This window comes from Oncorhynchus masou, chromosome 4 (assembly GCF_036934945.1).
Source record: "Oncorhynchus masou masou isolate Uvic2021 chromosome 4, UVic_Omas_1.1, whole genome shotgun sequence".
In the NCBI taxonomy this organism is placed as follows: Eukaryota; Metazoa; Chordata; class Actinopteri; order Salmoniformes; family Salmonidae; genus Oncorhynchus; species Oncorhynchus masou.
Genome location: NC_088215.1, coordinates 2,537,609 through 2,559,153, shown reverse-complemented (window position 1 = coordinate 2,559,153; position 21,545 = coordinate 2,537,609). Strand labels below are relative to the sequence as shown.

The following is a 21,545-nucleotide window of genomic DNA, read 5'->3' as shown; positions in this document are numbered from 1 at the left end:
TTTAGCAACTACGTTAAACTAGCAACATTAGCAAACTGTTAGCTATATTTCAGAGGTTAAAAGTTGGATATTAAATTAAATGTGTCACGCAGTCTAATTTTACAATATACAGAATGTTGCACAAAATGTGTACATATAACTCTTTTGAAATCGCTCTTAACCAACTTAACTAAAACCTAACTTAACCAAAACCTAACTTAACTTACATGAATTGCAATGAAAATCGGTGGTCAGCTAGCTAGACGGGTGTATGTAGTCATCGTTAATATTATTTTTGTTTCTTGTTGACCATTTTAATTGAAAGAAGCCTTATGTATTTTACATTAAAGGGCCAATGCAGACGTTTTTAATCTCAACATCAAATAATTTCTGGGTAATGATGAAGTCGCTTCCTGGTTTTGTTTTCAAAGATGTCCACTGTCTGGGTGTTCACTCCCCCCACAGGTGACAATAGCAACACACATCACCCCCCAAGGGTTACTATAGCAACACACATCACCCCCACTGGTTACTATAGCAACACACATCACCTCCACGGGTTACTATAGCAACACACATCCCGTGTCATTTATATCTTGTTTGTCAATTCTAAGTGACATTAAAGTTGTGAATTTGCTCATCCATTGTTAAGGTTTTGTTGGCTCTTTGGTAGTATACACATCTTACAGTGTAGTTATCAATTCCCACATTAAATAATAACATATTCAAGCATAAACATTCAGCAGAATGCTGCTTTAAAAACAATAACCAGTTCAACAATAGTTTGTGCTCCTGTTTTTAAGACAGTACTTACTGGTTTTAATCAGATCACCTGTCTCCTCCTCCTGTTCTTCATTCTCCTCTTTCAATGTGAAAGTCATCTCCCCTTCCTCCTCTTTCACTCCAAAAACTGCATCCTCCTCCTCTTTCACTCTGAGCGCGTCTTCCTCTTCTTTCACTGAAACATCTTTCTCTTCTTCTTTCACTGTAACAGCCTCAAACTCTACTTCTTGTTTTACTGTGACATCCTCTTCTTCCTTCTCATCTTTCACAACAATGTTCAGCCCCAGAACTTTTTCTCCATCCAGCAGACACCCTCTTCTTTAACAGGAGGGGGGTAGTTTAGAGACCCCATGGTCGGTGATGTTCGCGACTAGCCTAGTGATATGCTAATTTATCAAGCCAGCTACCGTTACCTGACGAAACGGAAATATGACATTAAATTGGTTAACTAGTTATATGACAGAATTATGCTTAAAATACAGAGGAAAATATACACCGAAGCAGTCAGAACAGCTTGAATGTATCGGCGAGGTGGCTGTTGAAGAAGAGTGCCGTCCACGGGATTATACGTCATGCTGATCCCGTCGCCGAAAAGACGCGCATCGCCTGAAAGACGCACATCGCCACCTGTTGACTAGAGTGGGAAACGCAGATAAATGTTTATTTTATTTCCAGGCAAAAAGTGCATTTTTACATTTATTTCATTAAATAATAATATAATAGTCAGACAACTGCAGATTTGTAATAAGTATGAATTTTAAAGCTACTTCTAAATTATGCCAACCCAACAGATGTTTCTACTACAGGGAATATTGACCAATGAGGTGGGTCTTTCCATATTCTACCAACCCAACAGATGTTTCTACTATGAAGCAACGCTTTCAGGTTGATTAAAGTTTAATTCCCAAATAGCCTATACAGGTTTGGTCATTATCAGGTGTTGGAGCGTTGAAAGATGATGCACAACAACGGTTTCTTCCAGGAAAACACTATGTTTACATGGGTATTGGGATCTCAGCTATAGTATAATCCAGTCCTACCAGCTAGCAGTGTAATGAACCTTGTCCGATAGCGAATCAACCGTGTCCTGAGCCTGTCGCCTGCAGTCCGTATTTTCTTTCTCGTAAAGCTCCACGAGCCATATAATTACTGTCCAGCACATTGTCTAGGAAGGTATTGCTCCTAGGCCGTCAATTTGTTAACTGACTCGTCAATTTAAATAAAGGAAGGAAAAAAAGGGAATGTGTTCCATCATCCATTGGTATAATTGAACTACAATGACCATAATGCATTGCGTGCCCACTTGTCTTGTCTGTTTATTTTACACCTGCTATGTAAAAAAGACCGAAGAATGCATGATGGTCAATGCTATCTGCAATCCTTGGGACATCCCTTCCCTAAACCCCAACTTAACCATTTTAAATGTCAACTTCAACAGGCTAGGGACGTCCCGAGGATGTATCTCTACCTGAAAATAAATTATGTAAGTGATTGATAGTTGGTATTCAGCAGTCATAAAGCCTTAATTACTTTAATGAACTACTAAAATAGTGATTTTGTCAAACAGCATAGACAGCAGCTCTACACTTTTTTTGACTGACTGATCCTTCCATCCCTCCTCAGCCTTCCTCTCCTCTGAAGACCCAGTGAGGGTGGAGCTCAGTCAAAGAGCTGTTGAGGGACTGGTTAGGAAGAACACTTCTACAGCCAGAGAGGTGACAGGTCACACATGGTTTAGATTGTAAATATTTATGTCCCCTTAGTGGTTCATCACATAAGCAAAAGGGAATATGTTCCATCATCTATGTTTATGTACATTAGTGCAAATTGTCCACTGACATGGGTGTCATTTCTCACCCCTTTCACCTGTATGAGTTATTTTCCCCTCAGACAGACATTTGTTTTTTGCTATTATGAAGGTAATTTGTGTAGAATGTACTTTTCCCCACTCATTCACCCCACCTCTTTACATTGCATATTTATATTTAGTGGCCTGACTGCGTCCAGATGATGTCAAAAGCCCATCCTGGTAGATCTGAACCTAATGCAGCTTGGAGTGATCAGATGACAGAAGTCACATTTAGGTGGCAGGTGTAACTGAGGCCGTAGATGCTCCATATCTTTTAGTGTTTTATATAATATAACTAAATGTGTTTATTTCTGTGTTGCAGGGGCAGTCAAGAATTGAGGTGGGAGACCACCTCAAGCCCTTGGTAGAGCCGGGGATGGTGTTTACCACTCCACCACGCCTTCAGCAGGCTTGAAAAGTGAAACTGTTTTTCATACTAAGATGGACCAAGTGTCTGTTGATTGGTCAGTCATTGAGTTCATATGTTGAAATCAAATCAAGCTTTATTTATACAGCACATTTCAGACATGGATGCAACACAATGGCTTCACAGGAAAAAAACTAAATGAAAATAAACAAAAATATTTAGTACACAACAGAAGACTAACAACTGAAAGACTAATGAACATTCTAAGGAAATTCCATTGATTAAAATATTAATTGGATGCAATATCCAACCCAAAATATAAGCTTGTTTTTTAGGAGTGGCTCTGAAAGACACTATAGGGGTGTCCACTGGAAGTTGACGAGTAACAACAACTGGGACATAAAAGACACCCTAGAAGAAAAAGAAACGCACACCTATTAAGACGAGGTGCTGGCTTGCGGAGTAGAAACTTGAAAATAAAAGAGAGCCGCACACTCTAGGAGCTCAGATGCAAAAATGTAATACCAACGTTTCGACAGCCAAGCTGTCTTCATCAGGGTATAATCACAAACACTGCGGGATGACTCGTTTATATAGTGTCAAAAGACACAGGTGTTTGTAATCATGGCCAGGAGTGGCCTAATATCATTGGTTAATAATCAAATATTAAAATGTCATACAAAGAACAGCATACAAACAAATGGACAGCATACGATCATAGATTAATTTGACTATACAAGTTTACAAACAATTACAATGGCAAAGTCACAATAATCACAAGAATGGCTTCAGATCAAAGTCTACGTTGAGACCGAAGGGCGCAAGGGTCTTTAAATTAAAGATCCAGGCAGCCTCTCGTTTTAACAATAAATTATCAAGGTCACCCCCTCTCCTAGGGAGGGTGACATGTTCGATGCCAATATAACGCAGAGACAAAATCGAGTAGCCTGCCTCCAAGAAGTGGGCCGCAACTGGATAAGTAAAGGTTTTACACGTAATGGTGCAACGATGCTCTGAGATATGTACTTTTAATTCGCGCTTTGTTTTACCTACATAATTTTTACCACAAGGACAACTTATAAGATAACTAACTGCCTTAGTGGAGCACGTAATAACACCTTTTATTGGGATCGATTTCCCTGTTTGTGGGTGTTTGAAGGATCTACAAGTGCCATTGCATTGAGCACAGCCATTACATTTGTAATTTCCATCCAGTAGGGGTGCAAATAGACGTTGTTCAGGAATATCTTGGGGTGGTAAATCAGAGTTTACCAATTGGTCTCTGAGATTTCTGCCCCGCGAAAATACGACCAAGGGAAGGTCCGAAAACACATTACCGAGACTATCATCGGATTTTAGGATGTGCCAATGTTTGTGAACAATTCCCTTAATTTGTTCAGAGCACTTTGAATAGCGGGAAGTTAGAACGCAAGAATGAGTCTTTTTGCGAGACTGACTTTGAAAAAGGTCATGTTTTGAATTTTCTCAATGGCAATATTAATCTGATCATTCTTGTAGCCCCTCTCCTTGAACTTTCTTTGCGTCTCAGCCATATTTCTGTCAAAATCGGACTGTTTTTTGCAAATTATTTTGATTCGACAGAATTGGCTGTAGGGCAAACTATTTTTCAAGGGAAGTGGGTGACAACTATCAGCCCTCAACAAACTGTTACGATCAGTAGGCTTCCTGTAAAGATCAGTGTATAGAACATATTCACACGATCAGAAGATCAAGAAAACTGATTTGACGTGTATCAGATTGCATAGTAAATCTCAGATGCTCAGAACGGGAGTTAAGAAAAGCATGGAACGCCTGGAGCTGTTTTGCATCACCCCTCCATAGATCAAAAATATCATCAATATACCGTTTCCAAATAATGATGTGAGGCTTGAAAATTGAAGGATTGAAAATAGACTCTTTCTCCATCTAACCCACATACAAATTAGCATAGTTAGGAGCCATGGGGGATCCCATAGCAGTGCCTTTCGTCTGAATAAAGAAATCATTTAGAAACATGAAATAGTTACCGTGAATACTATTTCAGCCAATGTTACAATGCATGCACTGGAAGGTAATTCATTAGGGTCACGTTGCAGAAGAAAATGTTCCATAGCTTCAATACCGCCCTCGTGTGGAATATTAGTGTATGATGACTCAACATCAAAAGTAACTAACACGGTATTCTCAGGGAGATGATCAAGAGATTCAATGATAGAGATCATACTGCTGGTGTCCTTTACAAAGGAGGGTAGCTGTTCTGCGAGTGGTCTAATAAATAAATAAAAAAGAATCAACAAAAGTAGATAGAGGGGCCGGTACTGCATCAATGCCCGCTGCAATAGGGCGCCCTGGAGGTTGTGTAACATTCTTGTGCAATATGTCTCGATAGAGTGATTGCGATTGGCTGGAGGTATAAAATAACTATTGCTTCTAAAAGGAGTCGGAGTGCGTGCAGGAGAGCAACCTACTGGTTCAATAGAAGTGTCAGAATTAGGGGAGCTAAAGTATTCCCTTAAACGGATGTTTCTAAAAAACTTAAACATCAAAATCGTTGCACTGAGTTGTAGGCACAAAAGATAACCCTTTATTAAGCAAAGAGACATGGGCAGGGCTCAATATCTTGCTTGATAAATTAAAGACACTAAATCCCGTGGGTTCTGGGACCGTGTGAACGGTCTCCTCTGCCTCTGATAGTCGTTTCTTCTTACCCCGTCGGGTGCGACATCTCGTCGATGCGCGTGCCTGCGGCCTCTTCCGCCCGTCCAGTCTCTCGTTGAATAAAGAACTACCACTGGAAGCCGATAAATGACACCCACCATGAGACCCACTAAATCTACCATGAAGAGGTGAACAAAAGAAAAACCCACACCAAACGTACAGACAGAAAGCAAACCAAAACAGTGGCGCAACTAAAGGTGTTGACTCTCCACATCTATCAAGACAACTGGAGCACTGGGCCAGACACTCTTAAATAGAACCTGGACCAGCTCAGGTGAAACACCTTCCCACTAACGAAATGGACAAGCCAGCACAGGTGTAACACATACTGACTAACGAGGTAACACCAATCAGTGCGTCCTACGTGCTAAGTCCAACCTCAAAACATAAATGGAAAAACCAAAGCCTGTAACACCTTCCCCCTTTAGACAACAAATATATCCTATATTTTTGTTAGACATGTTTTCTCACCACCAGAAAACAACTTCCATTTCACACTATAATCAACTACAATGCTTCACCTTCAATATAAACAGGGTATCTACTGGCTGTCAAAAATTAAAAACAAGAAAAAACACATTTTTAAATAATAGTATACAATCGTATAGTTTCTCCTTTTTTCTTTCTATAGAATCCTAGAACTCACTAGCATCTAGAACTCTTGTCTTCCTAAAACTCACAAGCTTCTAGAACTCTCCTCCCCTTGGAACGAGCCCAAACACGACCCAACTCCAATACGGAAACACATGCAGTCAAGATAAATTGTGATCCATGGCAACGCACTGGCGAAACGCAAAACACATATATTTTTGACTGCCCACCCTTGTGACAATCAGCAACCAAGTTGTCCTTACCACTGACATATCTGATTTCAAGAGGAAACTCCTGCAATATCCGTAGTAACTTTCAACCTCACTGTGGAGCTTCTCTCTCTTTTCAGGGTTCAGTAGATAGGCATGTTGTTGGATCGGGGCCCAGTCCCCAATGTCATGCTCTAGTAAATTTGGGTTGGCACATCTGAGAATGAACCCTGATATTCTAAAAGCAGGCCAACAATATCAATATAATTGTACCCAAAATATTGTCAGTTGGTTACATAAATAATTATGATTACTAAATGTTACATGAATTGTAAATATTAAATATTTGGATGCATAGTCTGATTTTCAACGTCTTTGCAATGACATTTTGCTAAGTGGGATATCCCCAATGTCAAAACACGTGTCTAAATCAATAACCAATATGCAGAAACAGTTTGGGATAAATTGAAAACTTAAACATAACATGTGCTATATACACAAACACCTGCCACAATAATCATATTACTTGTATTTTTTTAAACAAGCAGCTTATAAACTGCACAAGCACCAAAAACGCTGTTGTTTTAACAAGTAGCAATAAATCACTGATATAAATTACGGGGGAAATCAGGTTGCATGTGCTGTTGAAACTAACACAACTAAACAAAACACATTGAAATAGGATATATATTTTACCTCACTGGTTAGAGGACAACCTGCAGAAGACAGTCGACTACATTTTGGAGTGATGCATTTAAATGTAGGGGTCCTTAAACAAAGGAACAAAGGAACATTTGTCATCACTCTTCGATATCATGTTGAAATCAATTGCGCCAGAGGAGGGAGATGAGGTTGCATGTCCTGTTAAAACTAACAGCTTAAAAACCACACGGATTCTGGGAATAATGTGTACATCACTGGTTAGAGGACAACTTGTAGAAAACAGCTAGCTACATTTTGAAGTGTTGCATTAAATAGTACTCTTTAAATTCAGAGCCTGGAGTTTTCCCCTGAGGCTAATATCCATATCATGTTGAAATCAATTAAACAGGGGACAAACATTTATGGTTCTACATTGGGACATTCTGACTGACTCTGACTGCAGCTTAAACAACAGTGAAAAGGATAGTTAGCTAGCTACCATTATCTGGGAAGACACTATAGTGTCCTGGAAATACGATGACATAGTAATTAGACAATGTTGCCATCATTATCATGCCATTGTGACATCATTAAAATACTCCTACTACAAAGTTAAAAACATTCTACATTGTGACATTATTTCATTGATATCATGAAACAACTTCATGCATGTATTTTCTGATGTTTGATCAGAGATCTTTTACGAGAGTATCTCTTCCCACATTGATCACAGCTATGACATTTCTCTCCTGTGTGTGTACGCTGGTGTGATATCAGGTTGTTTGGCTGAGCAAAACTCTTCCCACATTGGTTACAGCTATGAGGTTTCTCTCCAGTGTGTGTTCTCTGGTGTATAGTCAGATTGCTAGATGTAGCAAAACTCTTCCCACATTGAGTACAGCTATAAGGTTTCTCTCCTGTGTGTGTTCTCTGGTGGTATATCAGGCCACCTGACTGAGTAAATCTCTTCCCACATTGTTCACAGCTATGAGGTTTCTCTCCTGTGTGTGTTCTCTGGTGTGCCGTAAGATGACTTGACTGAATAAAACTCTTCCCACATTGATCACAGCTATAAGGTTTCTCTCCTGTGTGTGTTCTTTGGTGTGATATCAGGCAGCTTGACTGAGCAAAACTCTTCCCACATTGTGTACAGCCATGAGGTTTCTCTCCTGTGTGTATTCTCTGGTGTATAGTCAAATAATAAGGTGAAACAAAACTCTTCCCACATTGAGTACAGCTATTCAGGTTTTCTCCTGTGTGTGTTCTATGGTGTGATTGTAATGTATATGATTTTGAAAAGACCTTTCCACAGTCAGAGCAGCAGTGAGGATTCTTCCCTGAAGGTCTCTGCTGGTGTTTCTTGAGGTGTTCTGACCTGGAGAGAGACTGTTCTGCCTCGTCAGCATCATGAGGTTGTTGAGGCTCCCCAGAGGATCCGTGATAGTCCCGTCTCTCTCCTGCGTGAATGAATAAGTAAGACAGGTGGTTAAAGGCACACAACAGTATAAATCCACTGAAAAAGGTGATGCCCACAGCGTAACCATGATGTTGTTTAACAATTGAAGTCTTTAATGAATGTTAATATTATTTGACAATTGTCTTAAGACAGTCAAGTGAGAAAGTCTCCTGTGAAGGCATCAAAACTATGAAATAACACACATGGAATCATGTTGTAACTAAAAAAGGGTTAAACAAAATATATGTTATATTTGATATTCTTCAAATTAGCTACCCTTTGCCTTGATGACAGCTTTGCACACTCTTGGCATTCTCTCAACCAGCTTTATGAGGTAGTCACCTGGAATACATTTAAATTAACAGGTCTGCCTTGTCAAAAGTTATTCAAATCAAAGGTTAATTTGTGGAAATTCTTTCCTTCTTTATGCATTTAAGCCAATCAGTTGTGTTGTGATAAGGTAGGGGTGGTATACAGAAGATAGCCCTATTTTGTAAAAGACCAAGTCATTATTTTGGAAAGAACAGCTCAAATAAGACATGAAGGTCAGTCAATGCAGAAAATGTCAAGAACTTTGAATGTTTCTTCAAGTGCAGTCGCAAAAACCGTCAAGCGCTATGATGAAAACTGGCTCTCACGAGGAACACTTTTTATAAAAAATAATAATTTTCTCCAAAAGGCACCAAATAGTAGGAATATAGTAGGATAGTATAGTATAGTATATAAAATGGTAGGAATATAGTAGTACAGTATATACAATAGTATAGTATATATAACAGTAGGAATATAGTAGTATAGTATATATAATAGTAGGAATATAGTACTATAGTATAGTACATATAATAGTAGGAATATGGAAGTATAGTAGGATAGGAAAATATTAGTACAGTATAGTACATATAATAGTATGAATTTAGTAGTATAGTATATATAATAGTAGGAATATAGTAGTATAGTATATACAGTGGGGCAAAAAAGTATTTAGTCAGCCACCAATTGTGCAAGTTCTCCCACTTAAAAAGATGAGAGAGGCCTGTAATTTTCATCATGGGTACACTTCAACTATGACAGGCAAAATGAGGGGAAAAAATCCAGAAAACCACATTGTGGGATTTTTGATGAATTTATTTGCAAATTGTGGTGGAAAACAAGTATTTGGTCACCTACAAACAAGCAAGATTTCTGGATATCACAGACCTGTAACTTCTTCTTTAAGAGACTCCTCTGTCCTCCACTCGTTACCTGTATTAATGGCACCTGTTTGAACTTGTTATCAGTATAAAAGACACCTGTCCACAACCTCAAACAGTCACACTCCAAACTCCACTATGGCCAAGACCAAATAGCTGTCAAAGGACACCAGTAACTAAATTGTAGACCTGCACCAGGCTGGGGAGACTGAATCTGCAATAGGTAAGCAGCTTGGTTTGAAAAAAATCAACTGTGGGAGCAATTATTAGGAAATGGAAGACATATAAGACCACTGATAATCTCCCTCGATCTGGGGCTCCACGCAAGATCTCACCCTGTGGGGTCAAAATGATCACAAGAACAGTGAGCAAAAATCCCAGAACTACACGGGGGGACCTAGTGAATGACCTGCAGAGAGCTGGGGCAAAAGTAACAAAGCCTACCATCAGTAACACACTACGCCGCCAGGGACTCAAATCCTGCAGTGCCAGACGTGTCCGCCTGCTTAAGCCAGTACATGTCCAGGCCCGTCTGAAGTTTGCAAGAGAGCATTTGGACAATCCAGAAGAAGATTGGGAGAATGTCATATGGTCAGATGAAACCAAAATATAGCTTTTGGTAAAAACTCAACTCGTCGTGTTTGGAGGACAAAGAATGCTGAGTTGCATCCAAAGAACACCATACCTACTGTGAAGCATGGGGGTGGAAACATCAAGCTTTGGGGCTGTTTTCCTGCAAAGGGACCAGGACAACTGATCCATGTTAAGGAAAGAATGAATGGGGCCATGTATCGTGAGATTTTGAGTGAAAACCTCCTTCCATCAGCAAGTGCATTGAAGATGAAACGTGGCTGTGTCTTTCAGCATGACAATGATCCCAAACACACCGGCCGGGCAACGACGGAGTGGCTTCGTAAGAAGCATTTCAAGGTCCTGGAGTAGCCTAGCCAGTCTCCAGATCTCACCCCCATAGAAAATCTTTGGAGGGAGTTGAAAGTCTGTGTTGCCCAGCAACAGCCCCAAAACATCACTGCTCTAGAGGAGATCTGCATGGAGGAATACCAGCAACAGTGTGTGAAAACCTTGTGAACACTTACAGAAAAAGTTTGACCTCTGTCATTGCCAACAAAGGTTATATAACAAAGTATTGATATAAACTTTTGTTATTGACCAAATACTTATTTTCCACCATAATTTGCTAATATATCATTAAAAATCCTACAATGTGATTTTCTGGATTTAACTATGATGAAAATTACAGGCCTCTCATCTTTTTAAGTGGGAGAACTTGCACAATTGGTGGCTAACAATACTTTTTTGCTACACTGTATAATAGTAGGAATATAGTGGTATAGTATATATAATAGTAGGAATATAGTAGTATATTATAGAATATACAATAGTATGAATATAGTAGTACAGTATATATAATAGTATGGATATAGTAGTATAGAATATACAATAGAAGGAATATATTAGTATAGTATACATAATAGTACGAATTTGGTAGTAAATTATAGTATATATAATAGTAGGAATATAGTAGTATAGTATACATAAAAGTAGGTATATGGTAGTAAAGTATAGTATATATAATAGTAGTAATATAGTAGTATAGTATATATAATAGTAGGAAAATAGTAGTATAGTATAATAGTAGGACTATAGTAGTATAGTATATATAATAGTATGAATATAGTAGTACAGTATAGTATATATAATAGTAGGAATATGGTAGTACAGTATAGTATATATAATAGTAGGAATATAGTAGTATAGTATATATAATAGTAGGAATATAGTAGTATAGTATAGTATATATAATAGTAGGAATGTGGAAGTATAGTATAGTATATATAATAGTAGGAATATAGTAGGATAGTATAATATAGTATATATAATAGTATAGTATAGATAATAGTAGGAATATAGTTGTATAGTAGAGTACATATAATAGTAGGATTGTAGTAGTATAGTATATATACTAGTAGGAATTTAGTAGTATATATAATAGAAGGAATATGGTAGTATAGCAAAAAATTGTAGGAATGTAGTAATATGGTACAGTCTATATATAATAGTAGGAATATAGTAGTATAGTATATATAATAGTAGGAATATAGTAGTATAGTATAGAATAATAGTAGGAATATAGTAGTATAGTACAGTATAATAGTAGGAATATAGTAGTATAGTATATTTTATAGTAGAATGACCCAACTAGCATTTATTTTGGGATTCCACGGTGGAAACATAATTGTCTGAAGCGAGATTAAAGAAGGAGTCTCATTTTACACAAGCACATTTTCATCAAGTTTGCCTCTCTTCGATTACCTTTGACCTTTTTCAAGAGAAGGCCAGAAAGGATGGAGGAGATGAGCAACTCTAATTGAGAAAAGCCTTTAGACTTTGAATGCTTATTACAGCGCCACCCATGGAACACTCTGCTCCCTTGTTGTCTGAGTAGTGTTTTTTTTACCATTGATCCATTAAGAGATTAATGAGAAGAAATCCATCAAAACAATAGGTTTGATTACATCAGAGCTCTATAATAAAGACAGAAGACTACAGTATTATGATCATGCTCTCATGCGAGCTCTTTAATAATAGATAATGTCATGTTTTTAGGCTGAACAGAGCTCTATAATAATAGATAATGTGATGTTTTAGGCTGAGCAAAGCTCTATAATAATAGATAATGTCATGTTTATAGGCTGATCAGATATCTATAAGAATAGATAATGTCATGTTTATAGACTGAACAGAGGTCTATAATAATACATAACATCATGTTTATAGACTGAACAGACCTCTATAATAATAGATAATCTCATGTTTTAGGCTGAGCAGAGCTCTATAATAATAGATAATGTCATGTTTATAGGCTGAGCAGAGATCTTTAATAACAGACAGAGGCCTACAGCTATAGGACAGAAGATGACAGAAGTGTGTTTAAAACACAGTGAGTATATACACCAAAATATGTATTTTGTCTTTCTTGGCTCTCTTCGCAACCAAAGTGGCTAGCTGTTATTGTTGGGGATACACTCTTTTCACGCCACTTTGATACAGCTACGACCGGAAGTGATTTCCACAGGAGAGCATTTTTGCTAACCTTAAGCTCAGTCTCTTAACCTGCTACGTTAATTATCCTAACCTGCTACGAAAAAAGCCACTTCCGATCATAGCTGTATGAAAAGTGACGTGAAAAGAGGGTTTCTAGTTGTTGAAGAAAATAATCACTCTTTTCAGGCCACCATTTTAAAATATCCAAACCATATACTGAACATTAGGGGTTCTTGAATCCAATATATCAACGATTCAAATCAAAATACACATTTCAACAATTTAATCTTACTTTAGATATGTCTCAAAATACAAAATCACGTCTATTGTTGAATAAGAATTCATATAAACAATATGATTTAAAGTGGCATAAACAAAAACACATTCTAAGTCAAAAACATAAATCAGAACACAGCCTCTCTATTCTCTTGTGTGATTCCAGGTCCTCTGACTGGGAAAATGTATTTCCACGATGAGAGCAGTGGTATGTCTTCTCCTCCTGTGTATGTATTCTTTCATGCTTATTCAGATTCCTTAACCTGTTAAATCTCTTGCCACACAGGGAGCAGTGGTACGTCTTATCCCTTCCTGTGTGTGTCCTCTCATGCCTTGTCAGCCCCCTAACTTGGTAAAACTCTTTCCACACAGGGAGCATTGGTAGGGATTTTCTTGTGGGAGTGTCCTCACATGCTGTTTCAGGTTCACTAAACCCCTAAAATTATTTTCACACTGGGAACATTGATAAGGCTTCTCTCCTGTGTGTATTCTCTCATGAGATTTCATGTTTACTAACCAGGTAAAAGTCATTCCACAGTGGGAGCAGTGGTAAGGCTTATCTCCTGTATGTATTATTTCATGGACTTTAACTGGGTACATCTCTTTCCACACATGGTGCATTGGTAAGGCTTCTCTCCTGTGTGTCCTCTCATGCATTTTCAAGGTCCCTAACCATCTAAAACTCTTTTCACACTGGGAACAGTGATAAGGCTTCTCTCCTGTGAGTATTCTCTTATTCTGTTTCAGGCTCACGATACCCCTAAAACTCTTTTCACACTGAGAGCATTGGTAAGGCTTCTCCCATGTGTGTGTCCTCTTGTGTCGATTTAGGTTCTCTAACTGGGTAAAATTCTTTCCACAGTGGGAACATTGAAAATGATTTTCTCCAGTGTGTATTCTCTTATGTGTTTTCAAGCTCCCTAACCAGGTAAAAGTTATTCCACATTTGGAGCCGTGGTAAGGCTTCTCTCCAGAGTGTATTCTCTTATGTATTAATAGGTACCCTAATTCGTTAAAACTCTTTCCGCACTGGGAGCATTGGAAAGGTTTTTCTCCTGTGTGTGTCCTCTCATGCCTATTCAGGTGATATAACCAAATAAAACCTTTTCCACACTGGGAACATTGGAAAGTATTTTTTCCTGTGCGTGTCCTCATGTTTCTTCAGGCTCCCTAACTTGTTAAAACTTTTTCCACAGTGGGAGCAGTGATGTCCTCCTATTGCTTTGGGCGTCCCTGGGTCTGATTCCCATGAAGGACTATTCCCTGGGTCTGGTTCCCCTGAAGGACTCTTCTCTGGGTCTGATTCCCCTGAAGGACTCTTCCCGCTGTCAGAGGGAGAGTCTGGTCTCTCTCCTGTCAAAGACAAACAGAGTATCTAGTTACTTAGTTGTCTACTGTGCTGTACTGTGTGGCAAAACTTGTGAAACATTTAAGTCTATGATTTGTTAAGATTTGGTCTTGTTTGGGGGAGTTCATTAAAATCAAGACTCAGTTTCATCACCGCCCTCTCCTGAGACTGAAAGCCCAGAGACTTGCACTTTGAACCAGGTGTGCGGTTTTGTCTGGGGGCGCTAAAAATAACAGTGGAGACTCGAGGTCGACCAATGAATCGGAATGGCCGATTAATTAGGGCCGATTTCAGGTTTTCATAACAATCGGAAATCTGTATTTTTGGGCGCCGAATTGCCAATTTTTTTTTTTTTACACCTTTATTTAATCTTTATTTAACTAGGCAAGTCAGTTAAGAACACATTCTTATTTTCAATGATGGCCTAGGAACGTTGGGTTAACTGCCTTGTTCAGGGGCAGAAAGACATGATTTTACCTTGTCAGCTGGGGGGATCCAATCTTGCAACCTTACAGTTAACTAGTCCAACGCAATAACGACCTGCCTCTCTCTCGTTGCACTCCACAAGGAGACTGACTGCCTGTTACGCAAATGCAGTAAGCCAAGGTAAGTTGCGAGCTAGCATTAAACTTATCTTATAAAAAGCAATCAATCTTAATCACTAGTTAATTACACATGGTTGATGATATTACTAGATATTATCGAGCATGTCCTGTGTTGCATATAATCTGATTGAGCATACAAGCATACAAGTATCTAAGTATCTGACTGAGCGGTGGTAGGCAGAAGCAGGCGCGTAAACATTCATTCAAACAGCACTTTTGTGCGATTTGCCAGCAGCTCTTCGTTGTGTGTCAAGCATTGCGCTGTTTATGACTTCAAACCTATCAACTCCCGAGATGAGGTTGGTGTGACCGAAGTGAAATGGCTGGCTAGTTAGCGCGCGCTAATAGCATTTCAAACTTCACTCGCTCTGAACCTTGGGGTGGTTGTTTCCCTTGCTCTGCATGGGTAACGCTGCTTCGATGTAGTGGCTGTGGTCGTTCTGTTGCTGGTTCGAGCCCAGGGAGGAGCGAGGAGAGGGACGGAAGCTATACTGTTACACTGGCAATATTAAAGTGCCTATAAGAACATCCAATAGTCAAAGGTTAATGAAATACAAATGGTATAGAGGGAAATAGTCCTATAATAACTACAACCTAAAACTTGTTACCTGGGAATATTAAAGACTTTCATATGTCCTCATGTTCCGAGCAAGGAACTGAAACATTAGCTTTCTTACATAGCACATATTGCACTTTTACGTTCTTCTCCAACACTGTTTTTGCATTATTTAAACCAAATTGAACATGTTTCATTATCTACTTGAGGCAAAATAGATTTTATTGATGTATTATATTAAGTTAAAATAAGTGTTAATTCAGTATTGTTGTAATTGTCATTATTACAAATACATACACACACACACACACACACACACACACACACACACACACACACACACACACACACATATATACAGTCCCTTGAGAAAGTATTCGGCCCCCTTGAACTTTGCGACCTTTTGCCACATTTCAGGCTTCAAACAGAAAGATATAAAACTGTATTTTTTGTGAAGAATCAACAACAAGTGGGACACAATCATGAAGTGGAACGACATTTATTGGATATTTCAAACTTTTTTAACAAATCAAAAACTGAAAAATTGGGCGTGCAAAATTATTCAGCCCCCTTAAGTTAATACTTTGTAGCGCCACCTTTTGCTGCGATTACAGCTGTAAGTCGTTTGGGGTATGTCTCTATCAGTTTTGCACATCGAGAGACTGACATTTTTTCCCATTCCACCTTGCAAAACAGCTCGAGCTCAGTGAGGTTGGATGGAGAGCATTTGTGAACAGCAGTTTTCAGTTCTTTCCACAGATTCTCGATTGGATTCAGGTCTGGACTTTGACTTGGCCATTCTAACACCTGGATATGTTTATTTTTTAACCATTCCATTGTAGATTTTGCTTTATGTTTTGGATCATTGTCTTGTTGGAAGACAAATCTCCGTGCCAGTCTCAGGTCTTTTGCAGACTCCATCAGGTTTTCTTCCAGAATGGTCCTGTATTTGGCTCCATCCATCTTCCCAACAATTTTAACCATCTTCCCTGTCCCTGCTGAAGAAAAGCAGGCCCAAACCATGATGCTGCCACCACCATGTTTGACAGTGGGGATGGTGTGGTCAGGGTGATGAGCTGTGTTGCTTTTACACCAAACATAACGTTTTGCATTGTTGCCAAAAAGTTCAATTTTGGTTTCATCTGAACAGAGCACCTTCTTCCACATGTTTGGTGTGTCTCCCAGGTGGCTTGTGGCAAACTTTAAACGACACTTTTTATGGATATCTTTAAGAAATGGCTTTCTTCTTGCCACTCTTCCATAAAGGCCAGATTTGTGCAATATACGACTGACTGTTGTCCTATGGACAGAGTCTCCCACCTCAGCTGTAGATCTCTGCAGTTCATCCAGAGTGATCATGGGCCTCTTGGCTGCATCTCTGATCAGTCTTCTCCTTGTATGAGCTGTAAGTTTAGAGGGACGGCCAGGTCTTGGTAGATTTGCAGTGGTCTGATACTCCTTCCATTTCAATATGATCGCTTGCACAGTGCTCCTTGGGATGTTTAAAGCTTGGGAAATCTTTTTGTATCCAAATCCGGCTTTAAACTTCTTCACAACAGTATCTCGGACCTGCCTGGTGTGTTCCTTGTTCTTCATGATGCTCTCTGCGCTTTTAACGGACCTCTGAGACTATCACAGTGCAGGTGCATTTATACGGAGACTTGATTACACACAGGTGGATTGTATTTATCATCATTAGTCATTTAGGTCAACATTGGATCATTCAGAGATCCTCACTGAACTTCTGGAGAGAGTTTGCTGCACTGAAAGTAAAGGGGCTGAATAATTTTGCACGCCCAATTTTTCAGTTTTTGATTTGTTAAAAAAGTTTGAAATATCCAATAAATGACGTTCCACTTCATGATTGTGTCCCACTTGTTGTTGATTCTTCACAAAAAATACAGTTTTATATCTTTATGTTTGAAGCCTGAAATGTGGCAAAAGGTCGCAAAGTTCAAGGGGGCCGAATACTTTCGCAAGGCACTGTATATACACACACACACACACACATACATACATACATACATATACACACACACATATATACATACATATATACATACATACATATATACACACATATACACATACACACATACATACATACATACATATACATACAATACTGATATCCAATATTTTCCTTGCCCCAAAAAACGATTCTGATAACTGATATGGTGCGGCAGTGTAGCCTAGTGGTTAGAGCATTGGACTAGTAACCGAAAGGTTGCAAGTTCAAATCCCCGAGCTGACAAGGTACAAAATCTGTCGTTCTGCCCCTGAACAGTTAACCCACTGTTCCTAGGCTGTCATTGAAAATAAGAATTTGTTCTTAACTGACTTGCCTAGTAAAATAAAGGTAAAAAAAAAAAAACATTTAAAATTTTAGCTGCCTTTTAAGCATTCTAGTACAGTTAAATAGTTAACACACACCCGTATGCAGCGGTCTAAGCCACTGCATCTCAGTGCAAGAGGCGTCACTACAGTCCCTGGTTCGAATCCAGGCTGCATGATTGTAGTTGTCTGTTATTGGTGTAGAGTGGACAACAAAGCAGAGGGATCCCACATGTGGATAGGAAGATACAAATTATCATTATTACTGGAAAATATGTAGAACTTTAGCTCTTGGTCATGCCAGTAGGTTACAGTAGGTTGTATCTCTCTCGGTCATGCCAGTAAAATACAGTAGGTTGTATTTTATTATTTTTTACCTTTATTTAACTAGGCAAGTCAGTTCAGAAAAAATTCTTACTTTCAATGACGGCCTAGGAACAGTGGGTTAACTGCCTGTTCAGGGGCAGAACGACAGATTTGTGCCTTGTCTGCTCGGGGATTTGAACTACCCCAACGCTCTAACCTGCCGCCCCAGGTCATGCCAGTAGGTTACAGTAAGTTTTATCTCTCTAGGTCATGCCAGTTGGCTACAGTAGGTTGTAAATCTCTAGGTCAAGCCAGTAGGTTACAGTAGGTTGTATCCAAGTGGTTTTATCTCTAGGTCACGCCAGTAGGCCACAGTAGGTTGTATCTCTCTAGGTCATGCCAGTCGGCTACAGTAGGTTGTATATCTCTAGGTCAAGCCAGTAGGTTACAGTAGGTTGTATTCAAGTCAACAACCAAATGAATGGCTTATTTGCTACGTGAGGTTTACTGGATCAAACAGGAGTTCCATAATGATTAAGTTGTTATGTGGACATGTGACATACCGACTACTTTGATAAAAAGACTACAGGAGTTGTCTCCAGATCCCTATGCATATTCATGCTTGTAGCTTAGCATCTCTCGCTCTCCATTGAATACAGGTGGTTGACGTCAACAACCCTCATAGAATATAAACAATAGATTACAATAATAAGATGTATCCACCAATACAAAGAAAGGATAGGCGGGAGATAGACAACCCGCAGTGAAGCTTTGTGGACAACCACTCCCAATATTAGGGCAGAGAGACATCTTGTCAGTGTATCCATAATCTTTGGTGGAGCCAACCCAACTCTCACATGGCACTATACGGGGGCACGGTGTGTAGTAAATCATCACTACCGGAAAATTACTATATGCCCCCCAGTCTGCGGCCATCAGATAGACCCTTCTCAATTATATATATGTGAAGTCACTTTTTGGAAACGGAACGGAGAAAACAAGGGGTAGCTTGTTCTCTACGTCGTCTGATTCTAGACATATCAGTCATCATCCCAGGGCCCTCTGTTGAAGAGGTATTGACGAGGGAACTACGAATATCCAAAGTTAAAAACAAATTTAAGGCGGAACTTACTGGTGTTAATCAGATCTCCTTTCTCCACCTCTTCTTCTTTCAATGTGACAGTCATCTCCCCCTCATCTTTCACTCTGAAAACTGCATCCTCTTTCTCTTCCTTTACTGTAACATCCTCCTCCTCTTTCACTCTGAACGCGGCTTCCTCTTCTTTAAATGAAACGTCTTTCTCTTCTTTCACTGTAACAGCCTCACCCTCTACTTGTTGTTTTACTGTGACATCCTCTTCTTTCTCATCTTTCACGACAATGTTCAGCCCCAGAGCTTCTTTCTCCGTCCAGCAGATCTCCTCTTCTTTAACAGGAGGGGAGTAGTTTAGGGAGCTCATGTTCGGGGATGTTAGCTATCTATCATTAGCGACTCGGCTAGTGCTAACTTAACCAGCCAGCTACTATAGCTGACTAATACAAAATAACGTAATATTAAATTAAATAGGTCAACAAGTAGATACGATATAAGTGTGTCTAAAACATAGTAGGTAATATACACAAAAAGCGTCTAAATAGCTTGAATCTTTCGGCTATGTTGGCTAGCAAGCTTCCGAGGTGGTTGACGAGCTGTTTCTGAAGAACCGTCCACTAGATTATACGTCACGCTGGCAGCGTCGGCTGAAAGACCGCACATCCGACGTCTGCTGACTGAAGGGGAAACGCAGTTGAGGATCATATTTTATCTTCAGATAAAGATTATTTTAAAATGGATTTAATTAAATAATACTATTATATTGAGACATACAAAGACAAGAAAGTGTTCATTGGTTCGTGCTAATAAAAAATGTTTACTACAGAACATTAAAGGCAGTTTCATTAAGTCAAACTAAATCTAAATAAGTAGCCAGCTTCTGTCGGTCTATACTGCTCCTACATGGTGTAACAATACATCACGTAGATGTATATAATGAACAGACTAGGTCTATACTGCTCCTACATGGTGTAACAATACATCACGTAGATGTATATAATGAACAGACTTGGTCTATACTGCTCCTACATTTGTATGTGTTATTTATTTCTCCTTTATTTAACCTAGTGGCCAGTTGAGAACAAGCTCTCATTTACAACTGTGACCTGGCCAAGATAAAGAAAAGCAGTGCGACAAAAACAACATGGAATAAACAAACGTATAGTCAATAACACAATAGAAGATCAATATTTTTTTTTTGTTTAGGAACATTGTGAAACACGATCATTCCACTATTACTGCAGATATTATGGACATGTTATTTAAAACATTAAATTATAATTGTAGCTCCTTTAATTCAGACCCAAAATGTCTTTGCTATCATGTGTGCCATTGCCCGGATAATAAAATGGACAGGCGACTATTTGAGACTCAGCCTTGAATTTAAATTTTATGAAATGTTAACTTTGATTGTCTTCAATGAAAATGATAGACCTTTCAAACATGGAATGCAACGTTGTATGAAACATTATTGTCAAGTGACTTGATGTCTACGGTGCCAAAGACATTGATAGTTGGGAGTGTCAAGTGTGTTGATATAACGGTAATAATGTCAAAATCACACTTAACAAACATCAGAATTGGTTAAAAAAAAGAGGTTATACCCGAGTAGTGCAGTAGTCTAAGGTACTGCATTGAAGGGCTAGAGGCATCACTACAGACCCAAGTTTGATCCCGGGCTGTACCACAACCTGCTGCGATCGGGAGTCCCATAGGGCAGCACACTATAGACCAAGCGATGCCCAGGTTAGGGGAGGGTTTGACGGGGGGGGGGGGATTTACTACTCTATTGACTCCTTGTGGCGCCTGCAGGCTTACCTCGGTCGTCAGGTGAACAGTGTTTCCTCAAACATATTGGTGTATCTGGCTTCCGGGTTAAGCGGGCAGCTGTTTAGAAGCGCGGTTTGGCGGGTCATGTTTCTGAGGACGCATGACTCGACCTTCGAATCCTGAGCCCTTTAGGGAGTTGCAGCGATGAGACAATATTGTAATTTTAATTTTACCTTTATTTATACAGGTTTTTCCTCATTGAGATAACATCTCTTTTCCAAGAGAGACCTGGTCCAATAGCAGCAGGGGGAACAACGTTTCAGACAAAACAACTTACTAACACAACATTAAAACAAATCTATAAACACACACACACAGTACAACAATAACATTTTATGTTAAAAAGA

At 39.1% G+C, this 21,545-nt stretch overlaps 1 protein-coding gene across 2 annotated transcripts; it reads right to left on the bottom strand.

The window, feature by feature from the left end:
• Nucleotides 1-3,101: 3,101 nt before the first annotated feature.
• On the bottom strand, nt 3,102-19,990 carry LOC135521597 (gastrula zinc finger protein XlCGF17.1-like). Of its 2 annotated transcripts, none has more exons than XM_064947317.1 (2): nt 19,408-19,990; nt 3,102-8,595 (listed from the first exon to the last, which is right to left on the bottom strand). In XM_064947317.1, the coding sequence occupies exons 1-2, from the start codon at nt 19,733-19,735 to the stop codon at nt 7,802-7,804; spliced, it is 1,122 nt and encodes a 373-aa protein (XP_064803389.1). In that variant the 5' UTR covers nt 19,736-19,990; the 3' UTR covers nt 3,102-7,801. The 2 variants fall into 2 exon arrangements, with proteins under 2 accessions (XP_064803389.1, XP_064803391.1); XM_064947319.1 differs by lacking the exon at nt 3,102-8,595 and adding an exon at nt 12,358-14,479.
• Nucleotides 19,991-21,545: the final 1,555 nt, after the last annotated feature.